The sequence below is a fragment of the Polypterus senegalus genome, chromosome 7 (assembly GCF_016835505.1).
Source record: "Polypterus senegalus isolate Bchr_013 chromosome 7, ASM1683550v1, whole genome shotgun sequence".
Taxonomy (NCBI): domain Eukaryota; kingdom Metazoa; phylum Chordata; class Cladistia; order Polypteriformes; family Polypteridae; genus Polypterus; species Polypterus senegalus.
The window spans coordinates 67,754,560-67,780,968 of record NC_053160.1 but is presented as its reverse complement, the minus strand read 5'-3'; the positions used below and the strand labels follow the sequence as shown (position 1 = coordinate 67,780,968).

At 38.9% G+C, this 26,409-nt stretch overlaps 1 protein-coding gene and 1 long non-coding RNA gene across 2 annotated transcripts in view; one reads left to right on the top strand and one right to left on the bottom strand.

Annotated features, from left to right (window-relative positions):
* Window positions 1-18,007, top strand: part of mat2al (methionine adenosyltransferase II, alpha-like) — a 30,991-nt gene extending 12,984 nt beyond the window's left edge. The window contains exons 3-9 of the mRNA XM_039758784.1: window positions 7,210-7,332; window positions 7,831-7,943; window positions 8,583-8,726; window positions 9,795-10,013; window positions 11,265-11,447; window positions 12,958-13,091; window positions 17,780-18,007. Of these exons, the coding sequence (XP_039614718.1) occupies window positions 7,210-7,332; window positions 7,831-7,943; window positions 8,583-8,726; window positions 9,795-10,013; window positions 11,265-11,447; window positions 12,958-13,091; window positions 17,780-17,882 (1,019 nt within the window). The 3' untranslated portion in view covers window positions 17,883-18,007. The remainder of the gene's footprint in view (window positions 1-7,209; window positions 7,333-7,830; window positions 7,944-8,582; window positions 8,727-9,794; window positions 10,014-11,264; window positions 11,448-12,957; window positions 13,092-17,779) is intronic.
* LOC120532625 lies at window positions 12,336-26,374 on the bottom strand. The gene is made up of 3 exons (XR_005634330.1): window positions 26,082-26,374; window positions 22,372-22,493; window positions 12,336-12,363 (listed from the first exon to the last, which is right to left on the bottom strand). It is a non-coding gene; the product is annotated as an uncharacterized LOC120532625 (long non-coding RNA).
* Between the last annotated feature and the right edge of the window lie 35 nt (window positions 26,375-26,409).

The following is a 26,409-nucleotide window of genomic DNA, read 5'->3' as shown; positions in this document are numbered from 1 at the left end:
GCAGCTACTTCAGAAACAAAGCACAGTGTAAACCTAAACTTTACATTAAGTTCATAGACAGGCTGCCGCTGGCGTTTGTCATACCCACGGCTAATACGGGATACAAGTTTAATGAGAGGACGCAGGGTATAAACGACAGTTTTGATCACTTTGTAACTAAGTTCAAATTGCTGGTCAAAGGCTGTGCTTATGCAAATTCCGAGAGACTGTGTTTGTGGGAAGATTGACAGTTAAGACGGGTGGAGGAGTCACGTCATCCTCTCCCCTCCCATTCACCTCATTTCGCTCTGAGCTGAGCTCCACGACTAACGCCGTCTTCCGAAGCCACCAAATACTCACAGAAAAATCCACAAGTTAATACACACGCTGTCTCTAGAGTTTCTCCACACTGAATCCTCCAGGCACTACTTACAAAAGGTTACATTGACAATCGTGTTACATTATTTTTAAAATGTTTCCTTTTCTTCTCGATTCATTTTACCCTCGCACCCCCTTGGTTTGAGAAGAAGTATGAAAAAATATGAGGTTAACACAGAAAAACAGATCACCAATTCAACCTTTATGAATAATCGATTTGCCATCAATAATTGTTTTGGTAAAGCCATACTCAGTGTAATCCTCCTTCCATTTTATAATTTTTCCGCCACTAGCCATGATTAAATGAACGGTAAAAAAGTAAGAGCGAAGCGAGGGTGACTTATTCAGACAGGCATATATATGACAGCAACACTCATGACAATGTCAATCATGTTACGTTATTATTAAAATGTTTCCTTTTCTTTTTCATTACTTCTTTAACACACTACTTCTCCTCTGTGAGGCGCGGGTATTTTGCTATATTTATTATTATATATATATATATATATAATAAATATATATATTTTTACAAAGAGTGCTGAGACTTTTGATCACGTGAACGAGTCTGCAAAAAATGGGGTCTCCTGCCCAGTGAAAGTCGAGCAGCCAGCGCGCGTGCATAGCTGTGCCGGCCTTTGAGACGCTGACTGCGCTTCTGCCTTAAGTCAAAGTGAGCACTTTTAATTTTTTTCATCCTCCCCCTGAGCTATAGCCCAGACAAGTGCAAACACAGGACCCCTTTTCTACACTGCGGCGAACTAATATTAAGGCGATTCGCACTTTCTTTTGCACGTATACGATTATGAGGTCGTTAGCTCAGATTATGAAGACACGCACACGAGTGGAGGACCAACAGTGCCATCACAGCCGATTAATGGCAGGGGCGTCTCACCAGTCTACACAAGACCCACCGCGACTGTCCTCAAAAGGCGATCATAACGTCAGCGAACACATCTCTCTATACTATATAAAAGAAAAAGGCAACTTTCCTTTCTTTACACCTTTTTTCCTTTTATCCCAAACCAAAGCCTTTCTCTCTTAACACTGCAGAGGACACAAAACTAATTTTCTTTAAATGCGCTAAGGCACATTACCAGAGGCAGAAATTTGGACGTTCACATAGAAAATGTAATTTCTATACCACAGCCGTCGTGTAGCGCCTTTCAAAAGGGATCAACTACCGAGAGATGATCCATATACATTTTAGCTGCTGTTAGTACTACTTACCTGTTGTGTTACACAGTCTTTAAAATGTAGTTTACCCGCAACCACTCCAGTAGTGCTCAATGTACCTGTACTTCTTAAAACGTTAATGTTTTACTGTTTAATAACTTATAGACTATATTTTATTATTTTTCCCTTGCACTCAGTGACCAAAGCTATACACACACATATAGACACATACATATATATACACACACACACACCTATCTACATTGTATATATATATATATATATATATATACACACACACACATATATATAATTTGTGTGTGTGTATGTATGTATGTGTGTGTATATATGATGTAGATAGGTATGTATATATATATGTGTATATGTAGATATGTATATAGATATGAAGATATGTATGTGTATATATATATATGTATATATGTATGTATATATATATATATATATATATATATATATATATGTAGACCCAAACTGATTATAACAGCAGCAATCCAAGCTGTGAGAAAACACTAAAAAGGAGGCGTGTCAGACGTCGTGGTACATTTTCTGATGCAGCTAGACGAAAACAACTTACTTTGACAATCATGTTACGTTATTTTTAAAATGTTTCCTTTTCTTTTTCATAACTTCTTTAACACACTACTTCTCCACTGCGAAGCGCGGGTATTTTGCTATGTATAATATAAGGTAATGAGTAATTTAAATTTGACATAATTAACACTCAGATCCTGCGTCAAAACTAATGAAATATTGTATCGTCTTCAGAAATCAGCATGCATGCAAAGTTGGAAGGAAACTGGTTTGGTAAAAGTAGGTAAAAAATTGCCTGCAAAATTTGACCCAGGCAAACAGAGAGGGTAAATTGAATAAAATCATATAAAAATAAGGTTCAGTAAATAAAATTGGATTGAATGATTTTTGACTGCAGCTTTCAACAAAAAAAACAAAATTTCAATTTTGTTTGATGAGAATATCCTTCTCAGAGACAAGTGCACTACAGTATTCTGTTTCAAAGTGTATTTCTTCATATGGTTCAGCACTAATTGCAGTACGCAAACAACAGTTGCAAAGGAAATTAATAATAAATTAAATTGATAATAAATGGGGAGAAAAGTAAAGTAATGAAAATAACAAGGACTTTGTAAGAATCGTACTGGATGAGTTGGAATCACAACAGGGGTTTGGGATGATTTCCTACCTGGCTGGGAGGCTGTAGTGGAAGCATCACAGGGATGGAGGTACAGTCCGGCGGGGATGGTGCTCAGTTTCTGTACCAGTTGAGATGACCAAATAATGAGACAAATGGATTTTATAAATAATTCATCCCCCTGCATGAGAGATGGCAGTGCTTATTTCACTGGAGCCCAGTTTCAACTTTCCTGAGACTTGTAATGCGGAAGGGTGACCCTTTCGGGGTCTTTGAGTGCCACAGGGGGGCATTATGAAGAATGGACCACCTTATTTTGGGGAGTTTACATATGACCTGCAATATTGTGGCACCGGAAGTTCTCCTGGGTTCAGTTTAAAAGGAGCCGCCTCACTTCACCAGGGAGTCAGAGTTGGGAGGCAGTGGATAACGCTCACTGAGGAGTAAAGAGAGGCCGAAGTACTTATCTGGTTATTATATGGTGCCGGATTAACTTAAACATGTAGTAAGGTACTGTTATGAAATAAATATCATTTCATTTCACATGAAATTGTGTTAGGCTGAGTTGTGTCTGGTGTTTGGGGCTCTGGGGTGCCTCCTAGTGGCAACACCTTATAATCGAGATATGGCCTGTTGACAGTGAAGGAAAGGAAATCAAAAACTCCAGTCAACAACACCTCTTGGGGGCTCATGATTAGTTGATCCAGTCAAAGTCAAGCTCATGTCCGACAAGTTTATATCTCTGAGGACCTAGACCCTAGGCCCATCAGCTGCTCTGTAATATCATAATAATAATAATAAAACATTTTATTTATTTGTAGGCGCCTTTCTAAACACTCAAGGACACTGAACAATAGACAAAACACAGATTATAAACAAAAGTAAAATACAAAACTTAAAATCAGACAGAGCAATTGTAATCAAAGAAAAAAAGCAGTCTTAAACAAATGAGTTTTAAGTTTAGATATGAAAAATGAAAATTATTCAATATTTCTAAGCTCAGGTGGTAGTGAGTTCCAAAGCTGGGGAGCAGAGCAACTGAATACTCTGCTCTCCATAGTGGTAAGACAGACGAAGGGGACAGTCAAGTGAATGGAGGAAGATCTAAGGGTGCGGGAGGGAATGGCAACATGGAGGAGGTCAGACAGATATGGAGGGGCAAGGTTGTGGATAGCCTTCAAAGTTAGTAGGAGAATTTTTAATTCAATTCGGAACTGAACTGGAAGCCAATGAAGCTGCTGCAAAACGGGAGTGATATGGTGAATAGAGGGGGTTCTCTAGTAATGATGCGGGCAGCTGAATTCTGGATCAGTTGAAGCTTATAAAGAGATTTGCGAGAAAGACCAAAGAAAAGGGAATTGCAAAAATCCAGATAAGAAGTGACAAGGCTATGAATAAAAATAGCAGTGGTGAAGGGAGTGAGGGAGGGGCGAATACGATTAATGTTACGCAGGTGTAAATATGCAGGCCAGGAGATGTTATTGATGTGGGACTGAAAGGATAAAGTACTGTCAAGGATGACACCCAGACTCTTAACCTGTGGGGAAGGGAAGACAGAGGAATTATTAATAACAAATGAAAAATGATCCGTTTTAGATAATGTTGATTTTGTAACAATGGCAAAAACCTCAGTTTTGTCACTATTTAATTTAAGAAAATTAGAAGAAAACCAGGATTTGATTTCTGCTATGCAATCAATAAGCGAGGAGGATGGAAAGGAAGCAGTAGGTTTGCTAGTGAGATAGAGCTGGGTGTCATCAGCATAACAGTGGAAGCTAATGTTATATTTACGAAAGATATTGGCAAGGGGAAGAAGGTAAATAATGAAAAGGAGGGCCCCCAGGACAGAGTCCTGGGGCACACCTGATGTAACAGCGGTGGGTTGCGATGTGAAAGTCTTAAGCTGAACAAACTGAGTGCGGCCCGAGAGGTAGGATCTGAACCAATCTAGTGATGTGTGGGTAATGCCAATCGAAGATAATTTATTGAGAAGAGTAGTGTGACAAATAGTGTCAAAGGCTGCACTCAGATCAAGGAGAATGAGAATAGCAAATAAACTAGAATAAGCTGCCATAAGGAGGTCATTAGTAATTTTTATAAGTGCCGTTTCTATACTGTGGAGGGGACAAAAACCAGCCTGGAAATGTTCCTACAGATTATTTTGAGATAAATGAGAATGAAGTTGAATAGCCACTATTTTTTCAAGAATTTTGGAAATAGATAGATAGATACTTTATTAATCCCAAGGGGAAATTCACATAATCCAGCAGCAGTATATATATAGAAATGAAGGGTAGATTAGAAATAGGACGAAAATTACTAAAATTAGTCCAATCGGCACCTGGTTTTTTCAGTATTGGGGTTATTGCAGCACTTTTAAAAGATCAAGGAACAGTGCCAGTAGTGAGAGAAGAGTGGATCATAGTAGAGATAAGGGGGACCAGAGAGGGGAGGCAGGCTTTGACTAGAACTGTAGGGAGGGGGTCCAGTTGACAGGTGGATGGCTTAGACTTACAGACAAGATCTGAGATTTGTGAGAAAGTAGGAAGCTGAAAAGAGGACAATGAGTGAGTTGGTGGGTGAAATTCAAATGAAGTACTGGAGGAATCCATAAAGAAAGACTGATGAATCTTCTGGATTTTTTCATTAAAACAGGACATAAGGGAATTGCAAAATTCAGTTGAGTAAAGGTGAGAAGGTAAAGAATCTAGGGGTTGTGTGATATTGTTAAGTAGTGAAAACAATGACTTGGTGTTTCCTTCATTGGAAGAAATAATGAGAGTATAATAGTTAGATTTAGTTTGGGCAATGCAGTCCTTGTAATAAAGTATATGGTTTTTGTACATCTCTTTGTGAACAAAGAGTCCAGTTTTTTTATATAACCGCTCAAATTGCCGGCCTGTGGCTTTCAAAAGCCGAAGTTCAGGCGTGAACCAGGGAGCAGAAAAGGAGAAAGAAACAGATCTAGCTTTTAATGGAGCGACAGAGTTAAGAATACCATTAAGTCCAGTGTTCTAGTGTGAGACCAGTTCTTCAGGAATGGATAAATTATCAATGTCCATAAGGGAATCGATACTAGAGGAAAGAGAGTCTAATTTAATATTCTTAATATTATGGAAAGACATGAGATGGGAAAGCTTAGTGTTGGAAAGTGCAAGTTTAACATAGAATGAAATAAGAAAGTGATCAGTTATGGAGAGTTCATCCACAGTACAATCAAGCGGGGTAACTCCAGAACAGCAAATCAAGTCCAAGATATGTCCTTTCAAATGAGAGGGTACATTAGTATGCTGCTGGAATCCAAAACTCTCAAAGCAGGATGTGAAGTCTCTAGTAATAGGGTCATTGATATTATCCATATGTATATTGAAATCCCCCAGAAGTATTATGTTTGATGAAACAGTAGATAAGTGTGTAAGGAAAACAGCAAAGTCGTTCAGAAAGTCATTGTTTGGTTTTGGGGGCTGGTAAACTAAATCATAACTACATGCTGCACAACGTAATGAAGAAAATGGGCCTCTCTTGAATGCTCCCCATTCCATATTGGGACCACCATTATACCCTTTGAAACCCTGGGTGTACTACTATGGAGTTTATCACCTTTTTCTTCTCTGTTGTTCAGGCCAGTTGTCAGTGATCACATTTCTTTGACTTGCTCTTTTCCTTTTATGGCATTTATTTTTCCTCCTACTGCTTTTGTCACTCCTTGACAAATGATGTTGACTATATTTAGAACTAGAGGGCTTCACCCCCTGCTCGCTTTGCTCGCCAACCCCCCCGGGCCAGTGCCACGTGCCAACCACTTCACGTCTCTGGATTTCACTTTCACCAAACAACAAATCTTTTAATTGTTGCTTATGCACCTCTTCATTAGGAAGAAACACTAATTTTCCCTGATGGCAACACAATTAGACGATCTACAAGTCTCCGACTTAAATCCGAACAATATATTTGACCTCTTTTCGCTGTCCTGCTATTTAACCGAGTAATACTTTCCGTTTGTTTGTGCTAATGCGATCTTTACTATCAGTTTTTTGACAGTTTCGAATTTTAGTACGTTCATTATCTCTAACCTGCTCTGCATGTGTATCACGCCAACGTTTTTGAATTCTTTATGATGTTCTACTTTGTCATCTACTCTTTGTCTTTTATTTCCAGCCCCAGGAGTGGTTAAATCTCTTGGCACAAAGTCTTGTCTCGTGGGACATGAAAGTATCTCTCTGAACAAAGTCACGTGTTATCCCAGGCTAAAAAGTTTCATCTCATCGCAGGATTTTTTTTATTATAATAGAGAGATATGGTTGATGATGTGGAATTTGTGAATTTGCTTTGAAACCTCCTAGTCCAGCATGTTTACTGTTATTCCTGAAATGTGGTTAATCTGAGTAATCAAGAGATTGAGGTGGAGTTCTACATTGGAATTTATACCAAAAGCAACAAGTTGAGCAATGATATAATATGAACTTAGAAGAACTGACTGGTGACCTAATATTTTGTATTTATTCTAATAGAGTGTGTGGCCAAGACTGGAATGATCTTGTTGTGTGGGGAGGTGACTTCAAAAGCAACAGTGGATTTACAGAGAGTTGTTAGAGAAACCATCCAGAAGATTGGTTATGATAATTCTTCCAAAGGTAACTGCTTTTTTTATATTTTCTGCAAAAGGAATGCAATGTATAGGGGGAAGGTTTCAGTCCATGTGGATCATCATACCTCATTTCAGTCTGCTAGGACATTAGAACAGTTTTGACAAGAACAGGCCTTTCAACCCAACATGCTCGTCAATCCTATTCACCTAGATTCTACAAAATAATATCAAGTTGAGATTTGAAGATTACTCGTTAAGATTATGTAAATCAAGGCTACTACTGAACATCTATGGAAAAGTTGTGCAATGAAACGTGGGCTTAACAGGCATGGCACACTTGGCTACAGTTGCATTAGGTTATATGGCTTGTTCAAGGTCACACAGTGAGCCAGGACTCAGAACATTCCTTCACAATGACTAGCAAAAGAAAATGTCTTGTTCAATATGTGATTATTAAAATGAGTCAAGGAAGTCTGGTGATCATTTATAGACCAAAATGCTGATAATAAACAATTTGAATACTTTGTGTCGTTTCCATTTTCAGGCTTTGACTACAAAACCTGCAGTGTACTAGTAGCTCTGGAACCACAGTGTCCAGAAATCACAGACTGTGTATTTGAAGGAAGACATGATGATGATATTGGTGCAGGGGACCAGGTACTAAATCAACATTAATGCAAAGTATCTTTAAACATTGGAAAGTGGCATTTTTTAACTACAGCTCTGTGTTGTTGAAGTAAGTCCTACTTTGAAATTGAAGTGGCTTTTGTATGGAGATGGTATGTTGTCTTTATTATAATAAGTTACACATTTTGTAAAAAGTTACAGTTCACTAAAGAACTGCTGAACTACATTGTGTTTGGTGGACACTGTGCATTTTTGTCTCGGCACCTAGCCTAACACATGTGATTTGCTTGTACAGTGATCATTCTATCTCGTGTTTCTTGTAACTTTTTGCATGTTATTTAGTGCAATAAAATTGGAATAATTGCAGTGATCATGGTACGAAAACATATTCGTGGATTTGCGTCCCTAACCTCTGCAAATCTCAAGGGATTACTGTACATTTATTCAATGAATATTTATTCACATATATTCTCACTGAAGAAATTGTTCTGCTCTTGCTTATTGTAGTCCTTATTCAGTTGTATCTGTTCTCTTTTATAGTGATTGTCCTTTCCTGAAAACCTTTTAATTTTTTCCACAATGGGTTCCTTGTCTTTTTCACATCATTATTTTGCCAGAGCTCTTTCGATCAGCTTGTCTGAACAATGTTTCACTCCTGATTGTTTATAGGGCCTAATGTTTGGTTATGCCACTGATGAAACTGAAGAGTGCATGCCCTTAACAATACTCTTGGCGCACAAGCTGAATGCAAAGATGAAGGAGCTTTCCGGCAATGGAGTATGTCCGTGGATTATGCCAGATTCAAAAACTCAGGTTAGCCTTCTTTCTTTATAGAGACTTTAATAAAATGTGGTCACCTGGATATCAAAAGATGATAAGCAGTAGCATTGAATTTTGTATATTTAAGCTGCGATGATCTTTAATTCATTTTCTTATTGTGGGTTTCTGTCATTTTAAAGATGAACAAGCAGAATTTAAATCATCACCATCAATTTGCAATTATTATGTGTTCTCTGGGCAGCATGGTTGTGGCCCTGCAGTGACTTACCTGTTGTTGATCGCTCCATGTCTTTGTATAAGTCTTTATCATCAGCCCAAAGCCATACTGTTAAGGTCGATTGACAACTCTAAGCTGGCCCTGTGTTGTCTTGATCACATGCTCTCTAGAGCTTCAATTTCCTGCTTTTATTTCTAGCAGAAGTTGAAACTAGTGTGACCCTCTGCTGCCACAGGCCATTTACTTCAATGTCCAACATGTCTGTGCTCAGAGAAGCCCTGCTGCTATCTGGTGTAAACAACATCATTAACCGATACAAATAAAGATTTTTTTTAAGAATAAATCAGGGCACCAATGCTAAGACCAATACAAAGGACTGTCCTGAGGAATTTAAGTCTTGAACTGGTTTAACTGACAAGTGTCTAAGATTACCCCATATTAGCAGTGGCTCCTTAATTATGCTGCCTTCTCTCGACTCCAGGATGTAGTTCTGTGCTAATTCTCTGGTAAAGCCTGTGATTCTCTACAATCAACAAGGTGCCATGGACTGGGAAACTTGCACATTTTTGGGTACAGAAATTATAGTGCGAGTTGGTCCATACACATTCATTACTCTGCAAAAGTCTTCAGCCCTTGGACAGTTCCCAAAAATACTTGCCTTAGATGGTGTTTTTATGTCTTATGACTTAGTGTGTCATTAGAGAACATCTTATTAGAGTCCCAAGCATTCCTTTTGAAAAAGGCCAAGCAAGCAAAATAATAGGATATTTGAATGCCCTAAAGGGAAGAAAGAAACTAACATAGTAAGTTTAAAATTGAAAATGTGAGATCTTTGTAGGCATATAGTGCTTGACACCCGCTAGTAATTCTTGTCGTTATCATAGGTGACTGTGGAATATCAGGACAATGAAGGGGCAATGAAGCCAATCCGCATACACACAGTTGTCATATCAGTTCAGCATGAACCTAGTAAACCTCTGCAGGAGATAAAGGAGGAGCTGAAAGAAAAAGTCATCAAAACTGTAATTCCTGCCAAATATCTTGATGAAACTACTGTGTACCACCTACTACCAAGTGGAAAGTTCATATATGGCGGCCCAAAGGTACTGTACTCAACTTTAGTGTGTATGCAATTTTTTTTTTATAAACAGCCAAAATAAAAGGCTAGTGGAGTTCTTTAAAATAAGAATCATCTCCTTGGTTGGACATGGTAAAAAATAAAGAAAAAAGTTGTCTTTATCGTATGTTTTATAGATAAAATAGCAAAGGGATTGTGAAAGTTTAGGGTACTTGAAAGTGATCCCCATATAACTTAAAAAAGGATGACACAATTCGGATATTCAACAATTGAAGAAACGTCTTCTCAGATGTGTCTTTAGTTTGACTGAATCAAAATTGGGGCTGCTTATCAGGTAGGGCAGGTGGAAATGATGTGTCCAGGAGGTTGGAAGGCAGAAGTGACGTCATTGTCACTGTTCTGCAGAGGGAGGAAAAGGAGCAGATTTACATGATGGCGCCACCCTCTGACCTGGAGTAGAACTGCCACTTGATGAGCCGTGAAGTTGTCTCCTAAGCATACGCGTACATGTGTGATTGTCTGTTCAGGAAATGTTTTGTTATTTAATTAACTATTGGCTTCATACATGGCAAAAAACTGAAAGTTTGATGTATCTTTTTGCTTATTTTTCTAAGCATTGGCATTTAGAATTAATTTATTATTATATTAGTTTTTAAGAAACAAAATTATACAATTATGAACATGTGGATTATAGTAATAGCCTGGTTTATATGACAAAGATGAAGGATGTGAGAAAACAGACTAGGGAAGCACACATATAAAACAAAATTAGGAATTTCCTGTTAACTTAGGCTTAGGTGTTTTTAAATGAAAACAATTCATGTCTATACTGGTGTTTCTATGGACAAGGGTCTCTGGTATAACAGGATTACAGGCAGGTTTCCCATCTAAGGGTACCAGGCAGGTGAAGAATGCCCCAAGTAAAAAAGAGACAACCTTGTTGGGGGCCCAATCTATATAGATCACTACCCACACATACTTGGAGGAAATCCAAGTATAGGATAAAAACCTGTGTAATGATGATCCACCAAGATGTGTGAACTGGACCAATACTGCTTCTGGGTGTAGCCATTATTTGTTACAGAGTATTTATCTGGCTCGCTCAAACCCATTCCTATTTTTTCAACAACACTTGTTTACTGTCTAATATGAAAATATTATGTTCAGTTTTCTTTCTATTTGTCATATGCTGTTAATTCTAGATTACCATTTATCAATACTGGAGACATGACATAGATGACTCCAGTACTAAACTCTGTTTTCTTTGTTAAAATAGGGCGACGCCGGTCTTACAGGCAGGAAGATAATTGTTGATACATATGGTGGATGGGGTGGCCATGGTGGAGGGGCATTTTCAGGCAAAGACTGTTCCAAAGTTGACCGTTCTGGGGCATATGCAGCTCGCTGGGTGGCCAAATCGCTGGTGAAAGCTGGTCTCTGTAAACGCGTACTAATCCAGGTAAAAAGTATTTTGATATTAATAGATTCAGAATAATGAGAATGTTGTTAGTTAGCATCATGAGCTACAGGACTTCAGTTTTCAGTTGAACCCAAGGCTGAGATGTTTTCCTCTGGTGTTTTTTAATGCATAGTCCAAAGATATTCTTGAAAATTTTGTGTTTAAAGATGACAATTAATGGGCAAAATGCCCTTAATGACTGAAGCCCTATTAAAATGTCTATAGCAAGAACAGAACTCAAGTGCAATATGAATATGCTAGCGGAATGTATTGTGTTGCACTTAAAGTGACTCAGCTTCCTGGTCATCTCATAAAACAGTTACATCACATTTTCATAAATTGATAGAACAGAAGTTAGAAAAATTTGGACGTGAGCATCAGTAGGCTTTGTGCCCCCAGAATCAAGTTACCCAAACTGATCATTTACTGCTCTGGTGCTGATATTTCCGATCATAAAGTAGGTCATTACAATAGTAATTGATGAGAAGAATTCATAATTAATTGCAGAATTACGGTATTTGAGGGTTCATCTAGAGTGCCACTTTCTCTTGCACAATTTGGGTCAAAAACTAATCAGCACATCATCATCTCATAATAGGCTGTGATAAGAATGACACAGGAACATCAAAAAGGTTTGGGGCAGTTACCCATATATTATTTCCTGGCTGCAAAAGGTTAATTTTTATGAGTTGTGTTCAGGTCCAAAACAGAACTGACTTAGGTTAGATAAAATGGCGGCTTCTAAGGCCGTGACAGGAAGTGGCATCCTCTGGATTGGAATTGGAAGTGATGTCGCCAGGACCAGAAGTGGCGTCATCCAGAGCGCCACTACCGGAAGTGACGTCATCAATGGCACTGGTTCCGGAAGTGATGTCATCAAAAGCACTGACACCTAGTGGGATTTCCTGAGGACAGACTGCAGAGGACAGAGAGAGAGAGTTAGTGCATCTCGCCAACCCCTGATCTGGCATGGTGTTACTATTATTTAAGCCCTGTGGCTGCCTGCCATGCACACGTGTGTGTCAAGGCTCAAGTTTCAAGTCTGGTATTTGTCCGTCCAAATGTTTTAGCTGTACACCATCATCAAGAAACTGTGACACACAGACACACACCCATCATCAAGATATCGATGTTTTTGGTATCAAGTGACCCTAAAACATGAGATCTGTTGAAAACCGGAGATTGAAATTTTTGACAAATCTAAAGCTCCTCCCCATAGACAATAGGTTATGGTGGGGGAGGGTGCAAAAAAAATGAGAATAAAAATGAATTTCTTAAATAATAAAAAGCAAACAAAAGTAACACAAAATAGATGTTAATTTTAGCTAGAACCAGTCAATAAGAAGAAAAAGAAAGTGAGGTGTGTCTGTAAGGACTTTGTTTAATGATCTTAACCCTGTCGAGTCCCCAGTGAAAGAATACAAGACACCATAACACTATTTTAATGTAATGTAATGTAATTAAACATGTGTATGTCAAATTTAATTAATCTTTAGTGTTTTAACTGCAGCTCTCATATGCTATTGGCATAAGCCAACCTCTCTCAGTCTCCATCTTTCATTATGGAACTTCAAGCAAGGATGAAGATGAACTTTTAGAAATAGTAAAAAAGAACTTTGATCTTCGACCTGGAGCAATTATACGGTTTGTATTCACAATCTGAATTATTTAATAGAGTTATCCAGGTTTTAGAATTATTGTGCAAAATATATATGATTATAAGAAACCTGAGCCAGTCTGTATCTGCTACTGCTAATTTGTAATGGATTGTGAGTTTAAATATTGTATGTGGTGTCTCTCAGTTATATACAATTTCAGCCTCTCACTATTTGTTGATGCTGTTCAGCATTCCCTTAGACCAGAAAAAGACAACACTTTTTCCTGGAGTGGCATAGTCACTGAAAGTTTCTGTCTCAAGCAGTTACTTAATTAGAAACTATTTTTTTGCTGTGAATGCCACATAACTTAACTTGAAGTGTTGATTCTATCTTGTACTAGCTGTCCCCTGCAGCTCTGCCCATGTAATGTAAAAAAATGTAATTTGGCTAAGCGGAAGGTAAGTATGCTGCAATGACAAATGTTGGCACTGTATGTGATCGTGTTTAGCTCTGATGCGAGAGCATCCCACGCGTGGGGAGAAAAGTACATGGCCGTGAGGCAAAGTACATAAGCGGAGGCAAGATATGCTCCAACCCATTACGAGAGTTAGACCAACTCGAACAGAGGCTCTTGTGTTAGTGAGGAGGGCCCTGCCCCTCGGCCCACAGCTGCTCTCTTGGATTCGCGCAAATAAATCAGTACTGCAAGTGAACTATGATACTTAGCACGATGAGAGAAGTCACAAAATCAACCAGAATGTTCAAGCAAATTATAGAAAAAAACCCAATCTAAATCCATTAAGTAGTTCTCGCATGAAAAGCAGACAGACATACAGACGGACATTGAATTATATATATATATATATATATATACTAGAGGACTTACCCCCTGCTCACTTCGCTCGCCAACCCCCCTTGCCTGCGCTACGCACCAGCCACTTTGCATCTCTGCCTCTCGCGTTGTGAAGAGGGGGGCTGAACGCACCCCAAGGAGATGCGGTCGCTCCTCCGAAACCCCCTCTTAAACGGTGATACAATGGGAAACAAATAGTTTTTTTTTACCTCCTCTTTGCTCGATCAGCTGCTGCTTGATGTACATATTGTGCAGCAATTCAAACATTTAAAAGCCTATACAGCAGCTGTCTTTGTCTTCTGCTCTTTGTCTTTTATTTCCAGCCACGGTCGTGGTTAAATCTGTTGGCACAAAATCTCGTCTTGCGGGATGTGAGTTCTTGGTATTTTAGTTTATAATTTAAAAATGGAATAAGAATCATAAAATCTAACAACCTGCGGTGGGTTGGCACCCTGCCCAGGATTGGTTCCTGCCTTGTGCCCTGTGTTGGCTGGGATTGGCTCCAGCAGACCCCCGTGACCCTATTCGGATTCAGCGGGTTAGAAAATGGATGGATGGATGGAAATCTAACAACATCACATTAAAGTTCGATAAATTCTGAAAAGAATGATACCAAATATATATATGTGAGTTTTAAAATAAGTCTGACTTAAAGCATGACAAAAAAAGTGACATAAAAAGTCACGTAAAATCGTTGCACAAAATTGTTGCACTTTTAGGCTTAAGATTTTAGATGCTTATTATTCTCCTGAAAAACATCACCAACACAGCAAAATCATCAGTGCTGTGGTGTTAAGGTGACCCTTAAAAGAGTATATATAGAAAGACTTTTAAGTGTTAATTTACCACTGGTGATTTTGCTATGTATGGACTGGAATAGATTAGTATCATTCAATCCTAATTTTTTATTACTTCATTTCATACTAAAAACCTCATTAAAAAACATTGTTTGAAAAATGGTGACTAACTAAGTCAGTTGGTTAGCTATTGGCTTAATTGTTATTTACACCTTATTTTTAGTTGGCCATACAGCATAGTGCACATTTCTTACTAAGAAAACTGGATGCGAATCTTGGCTCACTCATTATCTCTATGGAGTTGGCACACGTGTGTGCAATTTTATTCTCCCATTTTCTTTCCACAACCCAAAGACAAGAGAGTCTGAGTGAGGGTGTTCTGCCATGAACTTGCATTCTGTCGATGCTTGCTTTCTATCTTGTGTGTAATGCAGCTGGGATTGAATCTTGCTCACTGCGAACCTGTTACAGATTTAAGCAGGGTTAGAAAATGAATGGATGGTTAATTGTTGAAGTACTGCAACAGAATTAACTAAAATGAAGTAGAAATGACAATAAACAAACAAAATATTTTTGAAATTCATAAATCCCATATTGTTGGCAGCTTCTGAGACTGAATAGTTAGACTAATTAAAAACAAAAGTCACTGAACAGCAAGGTGTGACATCGAATGAACAAATAAATGAAAAACCAACTGTACCCTGTGCAATACACATCTCTAAGGCTGCTTAGTTATACTTTAGACCAAAGGAAATGCGATATCCTTCAATAAGGGCGCGTAAATAAAGGCGAGCTTCAAAAGGGCGACCTCAATTGGGTGCAGCAAATAAAGGCAAATGCAACAAAATTATTACAGAAAATTTATTAGATAAAGGCAATGATTGAACGTATAAAAAGGCGAAAGCAAGAATATTAAAATATCCAATTAATTAATGCATGAACTTCTAACGAACTATTTCTGGAACAAATTTGCTCTTCACATATTCCAGAGCCATTTGAACTAAATTATCTACGAACGCCTTTATTCGCCACGCTCAATTGAGGTTGCCCTTTTGAAGCTCGCCTTTTTGTGCGCGCCCTTATTGAATAGAGCCAAGGCACAGAGCTCAAAAGTGTGTCTTGACTTGTGTCCACCTGTCATTTTCAACATAGTGAACATGAGTTCCATGTGGGCTAAATAAGGAATATTAAAGAATTCTTAATCAGTGAGGTGTTTTATTTAAAGCAAAATATCCTAAAGATAATCAATTGTTTTAGTTACAAAATCTAATCAAAGATAAAAAAAGGTCTAACATAATTTGTCATGTTTTCAGCCTTCACATCAACAGAAGTTAATATTTCAATAAGGGTGTACAGTCTTTTGACATCAACTGTAAGAATACATGTTAACCACAGGCCACTTTATTAGGTTTACTTGTTCAACTACTTATTAACACAAATATCTAATCAGTTAATCACATGGCAGAAACTCAATGCATTTAGGCCTATACAAATTTTTCAAGACACCCTGCTGAAGTTCAAACCAAGCATTAGAATGGAGAAGAAAGGTGTCTTTGAACATAGCATGGTTGTTGGTGCCAGACAGGCTTGTCTGAGTCTTTCAGAAACTGCTGATCTACTGAGATTTTCATGCACAACCATCACTAGAGTTTACAGAGAATGGTCTGAAAAAGGGAAAATATCCAGTGATTGACATTTCTCTGGGCGAAAATGCCTTGTTGATTCCAGAGGTCAGAGGTGAATGGCCAGACTGGTTTGATCTAATAGAATGGCAACAGTAATTCCAATAAACACTCCTTACAACCAAGGTCAGCAGAATAGCATCTCTGAATATGCAGCACATCAAAACCTTGAAGCAGATGGGCTACAGCAGTAGCAGACGACACTGGGTGCCACTCCTGTCAGCACAGAACAGGCAACTGAGACTATATTTTGCTCAGGCTCATCAAAATTGAACAATAAAAGATTGGAAAAACATTGCTTGGTCTGATGAATCTTGATTTCTGCTGCAAAATTAAGATGTTATGGTCAGATTTTGGCATCAACAACATGAAAGCATGGATCCATCCTGCTTTATATCTACAGTTCTGGCTGCTGGTGTAATGGTGTGGGGGATATTTTCGTGGCACACTTTGGACCCCATTTAAATGCCACAGCCTACCTGAGTATTGCTGCTGACCATGTCCATCCCTTTATGATCACGGTGTACCCATCTTCTGATGGCTAATTCTAGCAGGATAATACGCCATATCACAAAGTTCAAATCATCTCAGACTGGTTTCTTGAACTTGTCAATGACTTCAGTGTACTCGAATGTCCTCCACAGACACCAGATCTCAATTCAATAGAGCACCTTTTGAATGTGCATCCGACAAATCTGCAGCAACTGTGTGACGCTGTCATGTCAATATGAACCAAATTCCCTGAGGAATGTTTCCAGCACCTAATTGAATCTATGCCATTAAGAAATATGGCAGTTCTGAAGGCCAAAGGGGGTGCAACCTGGCACTATCACAGTGTACCTAATAAAGTGGCCAGTGTGTCTATATATCCACTCTGTATATAACTATGAAATGGTTATGTGTCTCACTTTTAAATTAACTGAAAGAAACAATTTGAAAAATTCTTAACAAGACTACAACAGTTAGCATACAATGCATTCCAACATGCTGTGCCTGCCTGTTCTAGCCATACTCATTTATCATATTTTTTTTTAGAGTTTTAAGAGTAAGACTAAAAAGCTTAGGAGTGTTAAAAGTGAGAAAACGTCTTGACTAGACCAACAATACTAAATAAACAATTTAAACTGCAGTCTGATATGCAATGCATATGTGCTCACTTCTATTGTCTCCTGAATTACCAAAAGGAATCATTTCTTCTTTGCTTTTATGTATGCTCGTATAGGATGGTTTGTTATTAGAGCACCATGTCATATGTAGTAAGTAAGATTTTATTTGATTCAAGATGCAAATTTAGAGCTAATATTAGCGAGTTATTTGAATGTTAGAGCTGTGTTTTTATGATATAATATGTTACATGTGATACATAACTTACTTTTTGAATTGTTTTTGTATTTACTTACAGGGATTTAAATCTGAAAAGACCCATTTATCAAAAGACTGCATGTTATGGACACTTTGGTCGAGATGAATTTCCCTGGGAAAGACCTAAACCCTTGGTGTGGTAGACTATAAACTGACACCATAGTTTTGTGGATTTAATAGGCTATAAAAGACTGTTTTAGAGTACTGTACATCCTACTTTGGGCACTTCTTAATGTGAAGTAATAAATAGCTTTAATTGTTAACAAAACACCTAGTCATGGGTTTCTTTTCCTGATTAGTTTAACCCAACAGAATCTGAAAAAAGAAAACTAAACCCATAAACATGGCCTTTGAAATCCCACCATTTTATACAATACCCATCAAAATGTACCTACTGGAGTTTAAAAATTTGAATTACTGTAAATTGTTTTGAGTGATTATGGGCAGGAGGAAAAGATGATGGCCGAGATCTGTGCAAACCTTAAGTTTTGTAAATTAAATGCTGTGCCTCCATGCAAACCATAATTTGTGCTAATTAAATATTATGCAAAGATATATAGCCTGTGGAACATATCTTAAAAAAGCCAATTACCAAGCTGTTTTATTGCTGTTATGAAGGTGAGGTCAACAGTATTCAAGTATGTCAAGACATTCAAACGTGGCTTTGGACATATCAAAAGTCATAAAGGGTCTCATAAATATTTTTCTTGCATCCTTATACTGCCACCCAAGACTGTACCACTGACAATCAGCAGGATAAATCCATTGATGGGCTCTCTGGTGTACGTTTCCAATTACCATGAATCTAAAACAAATGCAGGATCTATCAGAGCAGAATGTATTCTTCCAGTTCCCCACAATTTGATGTCTGTGTTCCATAGAACTGTGCGTGTGGAGTTTTTTTTTGCCACATCCCCAAAGATGTGCAGGTCAGGTCAAGTGGCAATTTAAAACTGGCCCTGTGGCCATGTGTGTGAGTAGGCTCTGTGATAGACTGGGGTTCCTGTCCAGGGCTGGTTTCTGCTTTGTGCCTTATGGTTTCATGATAAAGTCTGCGCCTGCCATAACCCTGAATTGGACTAAGTGGGTTACAGAATATTACGTTACTTATGCACAGCAAGCATTTCTGCAAACTGGCTAAAAAAGCAGCAAAAGCTTGATTGTCTTTGGCCCTCTGCTTCATTTCCATTTGCCGAAGTTCCTTCTCCAATGCCATCCCCTCATGTCTTAGTTGCTTTTCCTGCTCCATTTCCATCTCTCTTTGCTCCTTCAGGTCATTTTCCAGCTCCCACAAGTGCTCAATAACTTCTTTTGTGGCGGAAATCATGGACCTTTCTTTACGGTGTGGCATGCGGCTGGGGGTGGTACCCAGCCGGGACGCCCAGGAGGACTTGTGCCTCCTCCAGACCATGAGGGGGCAACCGCTCTGGTTGTGTTGGGGGCCACGGGTAGAAGGCTTGGAAGCCCAACCCTGTAGGGGCCCGTGGTCACTGCCAGGGGGCGCCCCAATGCCTTGAGAGCCCTGGACCTCATCACTTCCGCCACACCAGGAAGTGCTGGGGGGAAGAGGATCAGGGACACCCGGAGGGCTTCCGGCTACACAGCTGGTGCTTCCGCCACATGGGGGTGTGTCGGCGGAGGCTCCTCAGGAAGCACCTGGAGCCCATCCAGGGGTGCATAAAAGGGGCCGCCTCCCTCCATTCGATGGCTGGAGTCGGGTGGAAGTGGATGCAGCTCGGAGGAGAGGAGTGTAGGTGGTCTGAAGAGTGTGAAAAGACATTGTGTTGGCCAGGACTTGAAGGGGTGATTGGTGCCGAGGCACTGGAAGTGTGTACTTTATAGCTGTAAATACATAACTGTAAATAAATGTGTGTGGTGAAACAACATGTCTGCCTGTCTGTATCCAGGCTGTACCCCACAACGGCTTTCTAAAAAACACATTAAAAACAGTCTCCAAAATCAGCACATACTATACAATGTGATATATTTTACAATTTTTATATAAGGTGTTTTATTAATTATGAAAATGATACCACTGTTTATAAGGTATTGTAGTATATAACTTCTCCCCACCTTCCCTTCTACATTTATAACCTCAGGCAATTAGGTGTAGTAAAAGACAAACAGGAGTTAAGTTACACTTTAAATAATGTATTATTGATAATATTAATAAATAATAACAATAAGCAAAGTACAAGTGAACACTGGCAACCATACACCCTGGTACATGCTGATTTGTAGTTTCAGGCGGCACACAGACTTGTTTGTTACTTAAAATGTCTCTAGTAAAGGCATTATTTGTGGTCAGCTTTTTTCAGAACAGGCCGCATGCCTGTCTCAATATGGCTGCCGAGCTGTGCTCTTCATTGTGTTGTCCTTTTCAGTTCATGGTGTGACAGATGCTCCTTCGTGATGATGGTGTAAGAGAGAGAGGGAGGGGTAAAAACAAGCAAATTCCTACACTCTCTATCCAAACCCTACAGCCAACAGGGTGTCATGGTACTTAATGGGTTTTGATTTAAACCCAAACAGGCAACTTTAGATCAATAGTGCGACACAATGGTTTCACACCTGCCCCCAATGCCATTGGTTTTTAGGTGAAGCTTGCCAGCTAGTTAGTTTGTCTCCATGCGAGGGTTGACTGAGAGAGAATGTCCTGCAGAGAATCACTTGCCAAACTGGTTTTAGGCACTTCCCCTGACCTCGGGTGGGAAGGCTGGTGGTCTTGACCATCAAACCATTGCTGTTATTGTCTATAATGTAACACTAATATTGCATTGCTTTGTCTAAGTTACAAATAAAGACATACAAAATATTTATCAACTTATATATAAAATTGCACACCACATCAACCTTCCATACAAAAATACATTTAAAGAAAAAAAACAGTGCCTATTCATCCATTTTGCTAATGCTCTCAGTTCAATGTAGGGGAGTATATATGCAAAACATGTTGTCAGGGAAGATATTACAGGAATGTGAATTCCTTAAAGAACATTTTAGATCAACCTCCATATTATGGTTTATCATAACTACACTACAACACTGTAATTATTGATTCAAACAGTGTATTGGAATTCTCAACAAGGTGACTGACAAGAGGCAACTGCAACATATGCTGTATGACAAACGTTCATCTTTATCTATTTGTGCTTTGATTTTTTAAACCTATTAAAATGAATAAAAAAGTGAAATTGTTGCTCTCTTTTGTTCCATCCTCATTTTGTGGACTTCATTGTTAGAAAATGCTAATTTTTCAATTCTTTTTGGTCTATTGCAACAACCAGTTCATTAGTACTGTAATAATACTGATAATTATTAAGATTTGCTTGATCACTTGGCCACCAGCACCATTTTGTAATTACTTCACATAATCTGCAAAATACAGTCAACTCAATACCGTAATTATTGGCATACTTAATTAAACTGAACAAAAATGAATAAATAAAATACAACACCACGTATAATGAGTCTTATTTTGGGATCAGTAACATGGGGAACCTGGAAAGGTTTAATTTTACAAAACACTTTAAAATATTTGATTTTCCTAAAATTAGTCTCACAGAGCCAGACATATAATATATATATATACGTCTAGAGACAACCATGAGAGAATTGTGCTTAAAACTGGGTGGAAACAATTTAGCGGCTGACTGAGTGTCACATTTCTAAACCAATCCAACGCCTCATGAAGGCGGCGCTCAGAGAACGGGTTAGTGATTTGAAACTGCAAAGAGCAGTGGTACTCTTGTTACACTGGTCGAACAGAGAGCAAGCTTCTGATTACGGTAAACTGTCTACAGCTGAAACGTCTCCTAAAAAGGCCCCTATTAAAACGTACAATCATATGAAAAAGTTCGGGAACCCCTCTCAGCCTGCATAATAATTTACTTTTAACAAAAAAGATAACAGTGGTATGTCTTTTATTTCCTATGGACATCTGAGTACTGGGGTGGTTTCCAAACAAAGATTTTTAGTGACGCAGTATTTAGTTGTATCAAATTAAATCAAATGTGAAAAACTGGCTGTGCAAAAATTTGGGTACCCTTGTAATTTTGCTGATTTGAATGCATATAACTGCTCAATGCTGATTACTTATAGTGCTTCCCTTCGACACTCCTCTGAAGAGTGACAGGATGGGATACTCAAAGCAACTCTCAAAAGATCTGAAAACAAAGATTGTTTAGTATCATGGTTTAGGGGAAGGCTACAAAAAGCTGCCTCAGAGGTTTAAACTGTCAGTTTCAACTGTAAGGAATGTAATCAGGAAATGGAAGGCCACAGGCACAGTTGCTGTTACACCCTGGTCTGGCAGGCCAAGAAAAATACAGGAGCGGCATATGTGTAGGATTGTGAGAATGGTTACAGATAACCCACAGATCACCTCCAAAGACCTGCAAGAACATCTTGCTGCAGATGGTGTATCTGTACATCGTTCTACAATTCAATCAAATTTTAATTTTAAGTGTACAAATAATTTTGAAAGCTATGCTTTGCAGAAAAATAATAAAACACTCAATAAATTTCACTTGTGTTTGAAATATCTTGCTTAAATAAAAAATATACTGCTCCTCATGTTAGAAACTCATTATGCATGTTGTTCATTTTATACACTTACAAAGTTTTGATTACCTCGTGTACACATTGCAGGGACCTCTGCATGTCTTTCCTCAGGGTCCCAGTCAACATCTTGCCTGGAGTGGCGACAGTCCGATGAAGACATTGTGTGTGACAGTTACCCTCAAATGGGGCTTCTTTAAAAAAAAAAGTGAGAAAGTTAACAGTCAGTTATATGTCAGACTGTGTTGTGAGAATAAAAGAATAAATTGGGACAACAAAAAGCAGAAGAGGCAAATAATGACACTACAAAAAGATATTTATAAAAATGCAATGATTATTGTCGGCCCACTGCGTGTAAAAAAATAAAAAAAAAGATATGCTCCTTTATAGTCTGTACATTTTATTTGGTTAATTTAATTTACTCCAGTGTGCTAAATACATTGCAATGTAATCTACAAGCATGTGGTGCATTTAATTTTGGGACAGTTTTAACACGTCATAATTAAAAACATAATAAAGCAAATGACAGATTGCTTTCACTATGGCAAGCAAATTTCATGTCAGTTCAAATTGCAACACAAAAGCATATTGCACCTTCATCCATGTCCATAAATTGCATGTCATAACTAAAAGCAAATGCATTGCATTTTGCTGGTTCAACTGTATTACATTTTGATTCAATACCACACAATCATGCTGAAACTGAATATAATCAATTGACAGTTGATTGTGTGGCAGATGGTCGGCTGCTCAACCTGGCCGGGACACCCAAAGAGGAGAAAGATTGGGGAAGGCAGCTACTGAAGGACACTGCCTCCCCCAGAATGCCAGATGGAGATGTCCCTGCAGCATAGCGGTACCCCAGCCGCAGGGGACCATGGGATTTGGAGTTCGGCAGTACTCCCAATTAATGGGGACGGAACCACAGAAGTACTTCCGGGCTGAAGAAAAATACAATTCTCCATCTGACCTGGAAGTGCTGACGAGTCACATGCATGGAACGACAGAAGCACTGTAAAGGTCAAGGACTGTATAAAGGACTGGTGGAGACCCAGCAGGCGAGCGGAGCTGGGAGGGAGTAGGACAGAGCTTGCTGGAAGGCGAGAAGGAGAGATTTGTGCTGATTATTGGTGTTTTGCCTGTGTATGGTTGCCGGGAGTGCTTTTGGGTACTATTTCAAGATGTAAAAGAATAAAAAGAATACTTCTTGGTGCTTTTACCCTGTGTCAGTGTCTGTGTGTTGGGTTTAATGGCACAACAGCGACCCCTAGCATTCTTACAAGTGTCAAAAGGTGGGGCAAAAGGTGTTCACTGTTGGGTCCAGAGACGTTTGAATCACAAGTGTGCTCACCCAGTACTAAAGATGCCGAACAAGGAGTTGATATGGAAAGTGAGCCCCTGTCTTACTGAACAGGTGGGAGACGGCAATGAAACTAATGGTGTCATTTTGTTCTGTGTCGAATGGTGGCTCTAAGGCTAGGGACCTGCGCCAGTAATCTGAAGGTTTCTGGTTTGAATTATGTAAACACCAGAAGTGACTTTAGTCCGTTGGGCCCTTGAGCAAAGCGCTTAACCTGCAATTACTTCATCCTGGGTAGGTAGGTAGGCAGATAGATAGATAGATAGATAGATAGATAGATAGATAGATAGATAGATAGATGGATGGATGGATGGATGGATGGATAGATAGATAGATAGATAGATAGATAGATAGATAGATAGACAGACAGACAGACAGACAGACAGACAGACAGACAGACAGACAGACAGATAGATAGATAGATAGATACTTTATTAAGTATTTTCTGCTTTCAGTCATTACTGGAAAAACGTGGGGGTTGGTGGCAGGATTGGCACTCCAGCCATGGTAAAAAAAAAATCCTCACACTGTTCTAGTGTGGTGCTGAGGTGTCCCCTGCTGCACTCAGATCCCGATCCAGATAGTTCATCATGTGGTGGGTGTGGCAGTGTGGTATCAGCGCATGCTCCCAACCTCTGTGTCGAATGTATTTAAGAGCTAATGTTCTGAAGAGCTGCAGCATAAGATGACACAGATCATCAGCCAGAGCATATGTACACCAATAATTTGTAATGATTTGTAAATACCTGCAGCTAGCTATGACAGTACTGGCTATTGCTACATTTCTTAAAATATTGGGTCAGTAGTATGAGAAAAACAATGGAGGAATAGGAAATAAGACAAGCACCAAGGATCTTCTATGTCTGGTTATAGTTCAAGTAGTGGATGTAGAGGATCCACTCTTACATGTATTTGGGGGGTCTACAATGACAGGTTGGAACACAGAGTAACTATGTATGAAAAGGACTGCATTCCCCTAATGTGGGAAGTGGGAGGTGATGTCCTTCATGTCTTCTATAACTCTATGATGGACAGGGTGATTTTCCACAACGTGAATCAATAAACTGATTAAACGGGAAAGCTCAGTTATAGGATGCATTTAGGACACCTTGGAGGTTGTAGCAAAAAATATAATTAAAACAATGCTGTACATCCTTTCTCGGACACACTAACACGGAGTACTTTCAGCCAACGAATTGTTCATCAAAAGTGCGTCAAGAAACACTACTGAGGGGTCCTTTACACCAACAGCAATACGTCTGCATAATGCCTCACAGTCAGAAGTTTTCTTTCTTTTTAATTATCTTCCTTTATAGTCATTCTGGTGTGTGTTCAGACCAAAGTGTGTGTCTTATGTTTGTTCAGACCAAAGTGTGTGTATCTATGTATTTATTTACTTACTTATTTTTATAAAGGGATTCTGTAAAAAGACCAGTTCCCCCTGGGGACAAATAACGTTCTTCTATTTAATTTTGGAATTAATGATCTTCCACAAAGATATGAAGGTTAGGTTAATTGGGAACTCTAAACTGACAAATGTTTGAGTGCGGACTGTGGATGTGTGCATTAGTGGGCCCTGTGAGGGTCTTTGTGCCCTGATAAAATGTTGGGCTGTTTACTGCCTGTCACCCATGAAACAGGTGTCATAGCATTACATCCTCCTCATTGAAACAATCTGCCTGCAATGTCTATGTATATGCAAGAGTACTGAAACACTGCAAGCCATTCAATTTGAATATAAAAGTTTTACTTGTCTCACAATAAAACTACATTTTCTATCTATTTATATGTCATTAATTTAACAAAAAAAAGTGGCAATTTGTATCTTTTTTTAAGCATTTCTAATAGTAGTACAATGTAATAAACTAGGTTAACATTTCAAAACATTGGGAAACAGGGTTCTAGCTCTCAATTCCTCACCCATAGCCCCATGTGGGCTTATTAACAGTGCTGAAGTGATGTGTGGCTCCAGTGTCACCATGACATCACAATATAAAGTCTGGTGAATGAAAACAGCCAATTAATTTGCTGCTCCATCCAGTCCAACAACTGCAGTTTTCAGAATGGATTTGGTTACTTAAAGATAAATTAAGGCAGGCAGTGTGACGTGGTTTTCAGACTTTGCACTTCAGACTCTGAGGATGTGAGTTGAAATCACACTACTGACACTGCATGACCATAAGCAAGTCACTTCATCTGCCTGTGCTTAAATTAAATAAACAACAGAAATGTAACCAATTGCATCGCATATGTCGTAGGTCGCCAAATAATAATCCACATCAAAGAAAAAGTAAACGTCGCACACTGCCCTTTGCGGCTTTTTCATTTGCCGGTCGACGCCCAAACACACGATCAATTAATTCGAACCATGGACATTTCCATTTACATTGTGCATTTTGTACTGTACTGTACAGCTTTGTACCGTGCTTTCAGTATTTTTCAGTTTCTCTCAGACCTTCAGCGATGTACGTTGAACCCCAGGTTTCTGTAGTTCAACCACAATAAACTAGAATATGCCCTAATTTCGAGAGACTCCTTCCAGTCGGTGCTGCTCAGGTGCGATGTAGGGCTCTTTGTTTTCTCTTGCAGTCCAATGATGCCTGTTCTTCATTTTACATTTTTTTTTACTAGGTTAATTAGTTTTTTGAAGAAAAACATATCAATAAACTATACTATCTAAGGCGGCTGCGATCAGGAAGAACTTGGAGACTTGTATCTTTACACGCAAGTCCCAGTTTTGCCCGATCGTA